This window comes from Hylobates moloch, unplaced genomic scaffold (genome assembly GCF_009828535.3).
Source record: "Hylobates moloch isolate HMO894 unplaced genomic scaffold, HMol_V3 SCAFFOLD_35, whole genome shotgun sequence".
Classification (NCBI taxonomy): Eukaryota; Metazoa; Chordata; class Mammalia; order Primates; family Hylobatidae; genus Hylobates; species Hylobates moloch.
Window position 1 is genome coordinate 1,706,447 of NW_026652310.1, and position 12,313 is coordinate 1,718,759.

The 12,313-nt window shown below is 41.3% G+C and overlaps 2 protein-coding genes across 3 annotated transcripts in view; one reads left to right on the plus strand and one right to left on the minus strand.

Annotated features, from left to right (window-relative positions):
- RARRES1 (retinoic acid receptor responder 1) overlaps window positions 1–12,313 on the plus strand; it is a 35,989-nt gene that overhangs the window by 20,181 nt on the left and 3,495 nt on the right. The window contains exons 3-4 of one of the 2 annotated variants that reach the window (XM_032146490.2): window positions 1,362–1,557; window positions 7,518–7,654. In XM_032146490.2, the coding sequence (XP_032002381.1) occupies window positions 1,362–1,557; window positions 7,518–7,654 (333 nt within the window). The remainder of the gene's footprint in view (window positions 1–1,361; window positions 1,558–7,517; window positions 7,655–12,313) is intronic. The other variant, XM_032146491.2, reaches the window with a different exon arrangement.
- LOC116463403 (elongation factor G, mitochondrial) overlaps window positions 1–12,313 on the minus strand; it is a 68,292-nt gene that overhangs the window by 2,121 nt on the left and 53,858 nt on the right. The gene's annotated exons all lie outside the window — the stretch shown is intronic.

Here is a 12,313-nt window from a genome sequence, read left to right on the forward strand (position 1 = left end):
GATTACAATTTGTTTCCTCATGGACTTTTTTCTTTTTATTTTTGGTGGTTGTTTTCACTGGGACTTCACCCAGTTTAAACAACCACAGAAGTAAAAAGAAGATTATCACCTCAACAGCGCAACCAGCCAATGAGAGTTGGATTTGGGTAGGGCCAAGACTAGTGGCCCATGAACTTCCTCAAATGCTAGGCCCAGTGCTGATATGTGCATTTTTCAGGGAATAGGTTCCCTGGCTTTTCTTATCTGGTTAAGGAATCTGGGGAATTCCTTAAAAGGGGGAAGAACCACTATGCTAGAAATGAGTCATATATCTGATGTCTAGTTGAAGCTCCAGATGTTTCTGGATTATAAAATAAGTGAGGGAGATCCAAGAATATCCAAAACATCTACATTTAAACATGAATGCAAGGCTAGGGGTGGTGGCTCATGCCTGTAATCCCAGCACTTTGGGAGGCCAAGGCAGGCAGATCACGAGGTCAGGAGGTCGAGACCAGTCTGGCCAACATAGTGAAACCCCATCTCTACTAAAAATACACACAATTAGCCAGGCATGGTGGTGGGCGCCTGTAATCCCAGCTACTCAGAGGCTGAGGCAGGAGAATCGCATGAACCCAGGAGGCAGAGGTTGCAGTAAGCCAAGATCATGCCATTGCACTCCCACCCAGGCAGGACTCCGTCTCAAAAAAAAAAAAAGATGAATGCAAATAAACATCACTCAGGCAGTTGAATGAATCCCATGTGGATGATCAGTGCTCCCATTTCTTCTGCATTAGATCTTGGCATAGAGAGATAAAGTTAGTACAGACAGCCTGGGCTTCAGTGTTAGAAGTGAGGTCAAGCCCTGGCTTATTAGCTGTGAGACATGGAGTAGGTTCCTCCTTAAACTTCAGTATCTTAATCTTTCAAACTGGAATCAGAGGACCTAATTCACAAGGCAGCATGAAGATGTTGTTGTTATTTTTGTAAATAGGAGCCAGCTTCATCTTTTAGTTCAAGTTAGTAACTTTGACGTCCACCTAAGCATTATGTTGGTCCACATTAGACAGTAAAGTGGCCACTACTCTAGAGGTTTGAGCCAAGCAGTGCTCAATGGATGTCAATGATATTTCTTTGGAAATATGCCCAACGTCATTTTATAAAGTCACAATCAGAAGACGAGAGTTTAAATGACAGCAAAGAGAGAAGGACTGTTGTATTCAGCTGTGAGCACAAAAACCACTTTCTATAAAGCAAAACCCGCTACATCTATTGATGCCAGAGCCTGCCTGCCTTGTACAATGAACTCTTCTCAATCTTATGTGTGCTTGTGTGCATTGGGGTGAGTGGGAGGTGATAAGAAAGTATCCTGTTTAACTCCACAGTCTTTACTTCAGGAAGGTGAGGGACGTTTGGGGAAATGTTCTGCTCGAGTGTTTTTCAAGAATCAGAAACCCAGACCAGCCATCAATGTAACTTGTACACGGCTCATCGAGAAAGAGAAAAGACAACAAGAGGATTACCTGCTTTACAAGCAAATGAAGCAACTGAAAAACCCCTTGGAGATAGTCGGCATACCTGGTATGAATCAGCATTTGGAATTTCTATATTCAGGAATGTATGTAATAACTAAATCTTTAAAAGAAAGATCATTAATCTTTAAAAGAAAGATCATTTAAGTTTTTATCCCTCAAGTGGCACTTTCATTCAACTAAAGACTGTGATATCCCCCTTAATTTAAACAAAACTCAGAGGTATCATCTTTCTGTTCTTCATTTCTAGTCCAATGCAGTAACTCCACCAACAGTATGTATCCCTTTAATCTCCTCATTGTCCAGCCGGGCACGGTGGCTCACATCTGTAATCCCAGCACTTTGGGAGGCCGAGGCGGGTGGATCACAAGGTCAGGAGTTCGAGACCAGCTTGGCCAACATGGTGAAACCCCGACTCTACTAAAAACACAAAAGTTAGCCAGGCGTGGTGGCGCACGGCTGTAATCCCAGCTACTCAGGAGGCTAGGCAGGAGAATCCCTTGAACCCTGGAGGCGGAGGTTGCAGTGAGCTGAGACTGTGCCACCGCACTCCAGCCTGGACAACAAGAGCGAAACTCCATCTCCAAAAAAAAAAAAAAAAACTCCTCATTTTCCATCCCAGAATGAGGGGCACAGTAAGAATTGAACTCCCAGGTAAGAGGTACAGGATTTTGAAACAGGATATGCATATAGGGGTGCTGTTTTCATGGTTGAGTCCAGGAGCTGAGGTGACATCTCTATTTTTGGCAGCGGCTTTGGAAACTTTAGACGACAGCCTCCAGAGCCTCTACTCTACTCATCACAGCCTTATGCTCCAAGGCCGGATGAGCCCTCTCTGGGATGCTGCAGGGGAGTCATGTTTATCTCATTTCAGGTCAGTGGTTAATGGGCAGTAGTGCTGTCTCTAACGAAGGAGCCCTGCCCTCTGAAGTGACTCAGCTGAAGTGAAGCAGAGCTCATTTGTTCCTGCACTCACCAGAATGTGTGGGCAGCAGTTGAGACTCAGCACATTTACTGGCAAATCCAATTTTCAAAACCACGAAAGTCATCTCTTGGGTATTAAGCTTGATGTCTGACCGCTACAGCACTCATCGCCCCACCCTTTCCCACAGTTCACTCATTTGCCCAGATTCTGTGGCAAACCCATGTCAACAATGGAGGCTCTGTAGTCTCCATTCCTGAATGTCTCTGCTCCCCATCGATTTACTGAGACTAAATGTCCTTAAAAACCTCGAAGTGGAGTACTGCTTCTTCCATTTCTAAAATTCTGAACCCTGAATGATTCTCACATGATAGTTCTCTGACAACTCGGATCAAATCCTGTGCCAAGGAATCAAGGGGAGCAATTAAAATCTTATGTTGTAGCAGAATTTGTTTATATTTAGTATTGCTTGAAATAAATGAGCTGATGACTGATACTTATAAATCTACACTTATTTAGGTATTGTTTTCCTTTAGTTGGGAAAATAGGGCTTATCTATACTCCTTAAAACACAAATTTTAGAAACTGTATTGGATCTTTTCTTTGAATATTTGCCACAGGATCATGAGATTTTAGACACTCTTTAATAGCGCAGGTTAACTGAATTATGTTTAGTTAATAAGTCCTGTATATCCATAGGGGCCATTCTATAATAATCTAACTTAATGTAGCTACTGTGAAACTTCAAAAAACTTTTTAATAGAGGGCAATTTTTCATCAAAAAACTTACAAGTTTTGCTGTCATAGTAAATTCAGCAGAGACATTTAATGGTGCTATCTATAGCTTGTCTGTGTATGTAAAATAATCTACTTAAAACCAAAAAGGTTTGGATTTAGATAAATTTTACCCAGTTCAAATCTCAGGGGGGCCAGGCGCGGTGGCTCACGCCTGTAATCCCAGCACTTTGGGAGGCCAAGGTGGGCAGATCACAAGGTCAGGAGATCGAGACCATCCTGGCTAACACAGTGAAACCCCATCTCTCCTAAAATTACAAAAAATTAGCCAGGCATGGTGGCATGTGCCTGTAGTCCCAGCTACTTGGGAGGCTGAGGCAGAAGAGTCGCTTGAACCAGCGAGGTGGAGGTTGCAGTGAGCCAAGATTGCACCACTGCACTCCAGCCTGGGCAACAGAGCGAAACTCCATCTCAAAAAAAAAAAAAAAAAAATCTCAGCAGATTCCTATTCAGTATTTAATGGATCCAAGGCACTGGACTGTTGTAGTACAATGGAGAAGTGAGAAGATCTAATCCATTTTGGAATATCCTTGCTCCACATTGTTTTTTTCCCCTTAAGTTGTCTGTTTTTTACGAATGAAAGTTTCACTTCTAATGAATTTGCAAACTTCCTAGCAATGAATCTAAGTATACTACATACAGAGGGCAAGACTGAAGACCTGGGAATAACCAGCTAAAGTTGTGTCTGCCCAAGTGATTCTACAGCAGTGTTGCCAGCACTTACCCCTTCAAATGTTCTCATTATTCACAGTATTTAGTATAACTGATTTATCTTCTAGGGTGATGGGTTTTTTTTTTTTTTTATTATACTTTAGGTTTTAGGGTACATGTGCACAATGTGCAGGTTTGTTACATATATATCCATGTGCCGTGTTGATTTCCTGCACCCATTAGCTCATCATTTAGCATTAGGTATATCTCCTAATGCTGTCCCCGCCCCCCCACCCCCCACCCCACAACAGTACCCGGAATGTGATGTTCCCCTTCCTGTGTCCATGAGTTCTCATTGTTCAATTCCCACCTATGAGTGAGAACATGCGGTGTTTGGTTTTTGATCTCACAAATCTGAACTCACAGCAGCACCATAAGATAGAACACGTGATGATGAGCTGGATCAAGGAAGTTTTCAGCGGCTCATAGCAATGAGGAAAAACAAATTCATTCATGAAATGCTGATATTCTTGTCAGGAAGTAGAAGTCTAAAACACATTTTCTACAATAACATCTGTAAAAATAGTCACAGCTCCCTATTGATTACTTATCATATGGTGACAGGAAAAAAATGACATTACCAGGTTAAAGAAACTACAAAGAAAAGCCAGTGAAGAGTACTGAAAGTCCTCAGTTCCAAGTTTGAAGGCACTTCGATATTAACAGGAAAGCATTATGGAACCAAAAAACTTACATATGTCACGTAAGGGTGATATGATGACAATGAAAGGCAACAAATAGCTTTTGCTTTATTCTCAACAGGTATTTTCTTCTAAAAGATTTCTCCAAGTGCTGAGCCCTCGATGCTGCTCGCTGTTTATTTCTAACATCTTACTACACTCCACATGACAGCTATGTTGAAGCTTTTCCATTTTTTCAAGGGCCACACCCCGGCTTCATGCACTTTCAGGAGACAGTCTTGCCTCCTGCTTTACTGAGATTGAGACATTTGATTCTGTCATTTCTTCCCACCTCACAAAGTCGCTACGTCTTCCCCAACCTTTTCTTTAATTCTAAGACTCCTTTTATTTATACCCTTGGTTCTAGTTTATCTGGTTCTTTCATAATTTTGCCCCATCAGTATCCTTCCCACCTTGAGAATCTTCAGCAACCAGTTCCTTCTCTTGTCCTATAAAGATCGTCAAGATCAGAGTTGTGTTGACCAATTTCTTCATAGACCCATCACCCCCTCTTTTTCCTTATTCTGTCTACTTTTCAAAAGTAGATTTTATACACATTGCCTCAAACTCAAACTCTTCCTATTTGGCTTCTACTCTATGTACATAAAGAGACCACCCAGATCACCAAAAACCCTAACCAGACATTGCTTCTTATCCTTCTTATCTGTAGCACTTTTTTTTTTTTTTTGAGACAGAGTCTCCCTCTGTCCAGTGTGCGGTGGTGCAATCTTGGTTCACTGCAACGTCTGTCTCCTGGGTTCAAGCCATTCTCCTGCTTCAGCCTCCCCAGTATCTGAGATTACAGGAGTGTGCCACCACACCCAGCTAATTTTTATATTTTTAATAGAGGTGGGGTTTCACCATGTTGTCCAGGCTGGTCTTCAACTCCTGACCTCAGGTGATCCACCCACCTCGGCCTCCCAAAGTGCTGGGATTACAGGCATGAGCCACCATGCCCGGCCTATCTGTAGCACTTTACATCATCCACCTTCATGACTTTCTTGACACTGTATTTAATACACCTAATAACAAACTCAACTTGTTTTCACCCAAAACGTTCCCACTTTCTGTCCTACATTTAATGGTATTACTATTCTCCTAGAGTTGGCTAGAAACTTTGGTCATTATCAACTAATCTCCTAACATTTAATAACTTGCCATTTCCTATCAAGCCTGCATTCACAAAGTATTTTGGACTAATCTTGTCATCTCCAAATCCACTGTCACCATCCTTCATGCCTGGGCTTCTTCTCCCTGAGACCACTGCATCCAGCAGTCAAAGTCATCTTCTACACTTACTACTCAATTGCAGTTCATATCCACTCTGGCAGCTCTGCAAACAAGGCCTTTCAAAATCTGCTGCCAGTATACTGTATACTCTACCAAGACCAGTCACTGAGGCTGCCCCTGCCTGGTGCCTTCCTACCTTCACATGCTCGCTTTCTCACTCAGACCCCCACAGACGTGACAGCAATTCAAGGCCCAGCCAAAATCTCATCTCTGTGAAGTTTCCCCCAACCCTCTCCAGCCCAAAGAAACCTGGTCCTTCCCTGCTGTCCCTCAGCTTTCTGATCCTCCCTCTCTTAAGGAATGTATCAACTATAACCCCACCATGCCAACATGTGAAGGGTGGGGACCCATCTTGGTATCCTACATAGATCCCAAGAAATCAGTGAATGCTGTCTGAATTACCTCTGAGTATAAACTAGCCAAGTTCTACCAATACAGAATAGAATTTATGCTAAGGATTACTTTACCCAGAAGGATTAGTTTCCTAATAAGCTTGTTAGTATTCCTCATGTATTGTGCTATTATTAGGGCTTAATATAGTATCTCTGCAAAACTGCATAAAATGATGGTTCATGAACAGTCATCTCATAAAATTTGAGCTCCTAAAAGTCACAAATAGTAATGTATTAGTCACTGTATCCCTAACCTCTCACAGTGTCTAATATTGTGCAAGTTTTAAGAAAGATGTTTGCCAAATTTAAAAGATTTTAGGTCCGAAAACAATGCCACAGAAAAAATCCACTTGATTTCTTCACGTGTTAAACAAGAGTGAGAGATGCTGCCAACATATTGATTAGCTTTAAAGCCAATGATCAGAGAAGCACAAAGATATTTTGGCAGACTGGAAGCAAAGACCACCATCACATTGACTGTAGACCTAAACCAGAAGGTAAGGTGGAGATTATCAGTGATAGAGTTTTCAACCTAATTAAAAATGTTTCTTGGCCAGCAGAGTGGCCCTCACCTGTAATCTCAGCACTTTGGGAGGCCATGGCAGGAGGATCGCTTGAGTCCAGGCATTCAAGGCTACTGTGAAGTACAATTGTGGAACTGCATTCTAGCCTGGGCAACAGAGCAAGACCCTGTCTCCTAAAAAAAGCTTCTTAACAAGACTAAGTTAAATTGAATGTCATCTTTGAGTATTCAGTAATGAGTATGGAAAAGTCACTTTAGCTCCTAGGTGCGAGACAGCTGGAAGGAGGAGACTGAAATCTGAGAGATTTGTAGCAGACTGTGGCCGTGGTCTCAGGGAGAAGCAGCCCAGGCCTGAAGGGTGGTGGCAGTGGGTTTGGAGAAGACAAGATGGGTCCAAGATACTTTGTGGACACAGGCTTGATAGAACGTAGGCTTCATGGCTCTTACTTTGCATGTACACAGTACAGCAAATGACCATTGATTTATAATAGATTTACTCAGTTTGGCAAGTTGAAGAATATAAATCTACATACTAACATAGAAACAGATACAAACAAATCACATATCTGGCTCAAGGTCTTGCTGTGAGAGAGATGACTGGTATGACTAAGTTTAAACCCTATTTCATTTCTGCAGCTTCTGAGATTTTGTCTCAAAAATGCATTAATACAAATGTGCTTTTTTTGTCTCTCTCAGATAATCATGGACATATTGATCCCTCTCTGAGACCCATCTGGGATTTGGCTTTCCTTGGAAGCTCTTATGTGATGTGGGAAATGACAACACAGGTGTCACACTACTACTTGGCACAGCTCACTAATGTGAGGCAGTGGGTAAGAAAAACCTGAAAATTAACATGTGCCACAAGAGTTACAATCAATGCGGTCTCCTTAGACTGAATTCATGTGAACTTCTAATTTCATATCAAGAGTTTTAATCACATTTATTTCAATAAATATTTGAGTTCCTGCAATGGGCCAAGTATTGTTTCAGGGGCTGGGGATACAGGCGTGAACAAAGACACAATGTTGCTGCCCTCATTGAGATTAATTCTAGTGAGAGAAGATAAAAAGAGACAGTGAGCTAATAAATAAATATGTATCATATGATGGTAAATGCTACGAAAAAAATTAAGTAGCCAAGGTGGAAGGATCATTTGAGGTCAGGAGTTTGAGACCAGCCTGGGTAGCATAGCAAGGCCCTATCTCTACAAAAAAATTAAAAATTAGCCAGATGTAGTGGCACATGCCTGTAGTCCCAGCATCTTGGGACACAGAGTTGGGAGGATTGCTTGATCCAGGAGTTGGAGGTTGCAATAAGCTATGATTGAGCTACTGTACTCTATCCTGGGCAACAGAGTGAGATGCCGTCTCTGTCTCAAAAAAAAAAAGGTATTGCAATATTCTAGGCAAGGCCTGGTGTTGGCTTGGACCAGAGTGGTAGCAATGGGGCTGGAGAGATGTTTGGATTCTGGCAGACTGACAGTATTTGCTCATGGGTTGGATATGGATATCAGAGATGAGAGGAGTTAAGGATGATTTTTAGGATTCTGGCATGATTAACTAGAAGGACACAGTTCTCATTTACCGATTGGGGAAACTTATAGGAGGAACAGAATTGAGGGAGAATTATCTTGATTTGGGGCATTCTAAATTCTATACAGAGAATTTGTATAATCTTCTGGACAGAAGAGTCTGAAGTTCAGGGGAGAGATCTTGGCTGTAGTTGTCACCATATAGTATTTAAAGCCACAAGACTGGATGAGATCACAGGTAATGAGTGTAGACAAAGAGGGTAAGTTATGTAAGGATTAGATCATGGAACACTTCTGACTTAAGCAGTTGGAGATATGGGAAAAGAAAGTATTTCAAGGATGAGGACTGGCTGGTAGTACTAAATGCTGCTGGAAAGTCAAGTAAGATGAGGACTGAGAACTGTCCATTTCATTGAGCAACTGGAGTCAATGAATGGAGAGCTTATCAAGAGCCCTCTCACTGGCACAGTGGGGACAAAAGCCTAATTGGGGTAGGTTCAGGAAAGGATGGGAGGAGAGGAAGTGGACATTCCATCCTTTCAAGAAATTTAGCTATAATAAAGGAGAGTAAAAGGAAGGAAGAGGACTACAGCTGGATGATGGGTGAGCATAGGGCTGAAAGGGTTTTTTCTTTGCATTTTTTTGGTTGGGAGACGTAACAGCATGTATATATGTTGACGAGGAAAAGTCCGGCATACAGAGGCAAAGTAAGACTTGCATGAAAGAGAGGGAAAAGTTGTTAGAGTTACTATCTTCGAGTAGGCAAGAGATGATGTGATTAATCCAGATGATATTAGAAACACGGAGAGTTCACCTAGAGGGAAAGCAGGAAACAGTGGCCCAGTGCTAGGACGGCAGATATCAAAGTGGGAGCCTGTGGAAGCTCTATTCTAACTGCTTCTGTCTTCTCAGTGAAAAAGGAGGCAAAGTAATCAGCTGAGAGCAGGATGACAGCAAAGGTGTTGGGAGTATTAGAGAGGCAAGCTGAACTAATCATAAGCACCAATTTAAAAAATGCGTTTTGTTCATAGGTTCACCCATGGATGGATCATCAGTGAATATCTTCTGAGCACAGGATTTACCCAGCATTAAGTCTCCATTTTAATGTCAATAATAAATAGTTTGGTTTGCTTTCCAAAGACCACATGTACAACACACATCGACTAGAAACCTAGATTTTGTCTTTACTTATCAAAATGAACATGTCTTTCCCCATATAGAGTGCTTTTAAATAGAAATTACCATCTAATTGATTGTTGCCATATAACAAGTCAAGATACACTACTAGTTCTTTTGCTAGATAAGTTTCTATCTGTTTCTGATACACTCTCATCTACCAAGGTAACCACATCCTCAACAGGAGGCTTTTACTGTACCTGATTTTAAAGTTATAGGGAAGAGGTTGTTTTAAGCATAGAAAATGGGGTCAAGATAATATAGAACTAATTGTAGTAAATGTGAGAGGAAAACTTAATAGGAATAGAGCAACACATTGAGATAACAGAAAAAACTAGGACTTTTAACATGTTTCCCTTTCTTTCGCAGTTGCATATGACACATTTTTACCACTAGGACATACTAGGGTACAAAAAATAGCAGGTGTATTTCTCTCCCATTCTAACCAGTCTTTCATGTCCATCATCTGTCCACTAATATCCCTCAACCAAACTGCACATAGGAAAGCAAGGACATACGAGTAACTAGACAGTTAAAAAGCAGAAATGCAGGCTGGGCGCAGTGGCTCACGCCTGTAATCCCAGCACTTTGGGAGGCTGAGGCAGGCGGATCATGAGGTCAGGAGATGGCGACCATCCTGGCTAACATGGTGAAACCCCGTCTCTACCAAAAATACAAAAAATTAGCCGGGCATGGTGGCACGCGCCTGTAGTCCCAGCTACTTGGGAGGCTGAGGTAGGAGAATCACTTGAACCCGGGAGGCGGAGGTTGCAGTGAGCTGAGATCGTGCCAGTGCACTCCAGCCTGGGTGACAGAGCAAGACTCTGTCCCAAAAAAACAAAACAAACAAAAACAAATGCAGAGGGAGAATGGTCATTGACTAAGAGTTTTACATTTTTTTTTCCCCCTGTGATGTCTGGGTGTTAGATAAATAATAGTTGAATATGCAGCTGACTTGCTGGGTCACCCAAGGCAAATCATTTAATCTCTTAGGGCCTATTAAATGAGGACTCACAAATGGATTGAAGTGAAACTAATACAAATTTAAATCCCTGGAGCAATTAGGATATTTCGTTTCAAGGTTAATATGCATTTCAGCTTAGAGTTCTCTTAAAGAAAAGTATGCACATATCCACAAAGATTTTCAAATTCTGCTATTCAGTGGCCACTAAGGTCTCCTGTGACCGACCCTTCATCAAAAGAAGCAACACAAGCAACAAGCAATGATTTTTTAAAAGACATTATGAGCAGAAGGTCTAAATACTGTTCTGAGAGACTAGCAACAGGACACTAGGGCTGAGAAAGCCAGTACGGCACGGAGGCAGGAAGTGACTGGAGGTGTTCTTGGCCCAAGGTAACTCAAAAAAGTATAAAGATTATAATTTTTCCAAAAACTTCCTAGGAATTACTATCTTGATACTCAGGGCTAATTTCACCTTTTAATGCAACTGTGTAAGGAAGTACAAGCTTATAAACTCACAGCCCCAAATGAACAAGGCCTGAGGGAAGAGTGTGCAAAAAAAAAAAAAAAAAAGACTGAAATGCAAATATAAAGTAAGACCCATCTTACTGGCACAACTCTTTCCTTAGAACTGAAGAATAGATGTCATTCCCAATACTATGAGGACAGTGCCAAGAATAAGGGATATATGCTGGCTAGGGAAAAAAATGGATAAGCCCATACGTTTTGCCTTTAATATGAATTGAGAAAAGTCAAGCTGAGTATTGTTCTAACTCTTATCAATCAGTACCAGATTTGTAAGCACCCCAAACTATCTAACCGGCAGCACATCACTATCAGTCAGCTCATCTTCACATTAAGTAGAAGTCTCCATTAGCCAAAGCTACATATAGAAACCATCCTATCTACCTTATCTGTTATGCTGAAATAGACTTTTGATAACTTCTATTACTAACTTAAGCCTAATTCTTCTCTACTAAAACCACCCTGGTTCTGTTAGAGATCCTTTGCTCCCTTTTGGGGGAAGCAGGGTGGAGGGGCATGGGGTGGGTTGGGTTATGACCAAGTAAAAGGGAACAAACAAAACACTTCCAGTCTGTCTGCAACAAGATTAAGTGCTGAGTTACCAGGAAATGTAACAACAAATCATCATCCATTTGGGCTACAAGATTTGGCACTTGTGATGATCTGAATTGAAGCCAAAAAGATAATTTCTGAATAACATTAAAAACGACTTCTTGGCAGAGCTTGACACGGGGAGGGCAGTCCGATCTTGGCATCCTTTGCCAGGCTGGGATGTGCAATGTCCTCTTCTGCAGTTTTTTTAATAAGCTGTGCTTTTTGGTTTGGTTTAAAGGTGATTCCTCCTAAAGGAGGAGGAATCTATAAAAACAAAAATGTAAGGGGATGTTTTGATAACTTTATTGAGGAAGTTCTCAATCAAATGATATAGGGTTTTACCAGCATTATCACGACTCACATTTTTGTATTTAAAAATGGGTAACACTCTTTCTGCTTTTACCAAAGTAGTCTGTCAAATGGGGCTGGAATCCTAACATTTGTTTTAAGCTCTGCCTCATTTTTGCCTCAATGAAGACTGCCAGGATTTCCTTCAGAAATGCCATTTTCAAAAGCAGAATAAGGCATTGTTCTCAAAAAAACATTTTAAGTGTATAAGTAAAACCAATTTATATATATATATATAGTTATTTATTAGTATTTTTTTAAATAAAGACGAGGTGGTCTCTATTAAAAAATAATAATATTGCCCATGCTGGTCTCGAACTCCTGGGCTCAAGTGATCCTCCCACAGCGCTGGGA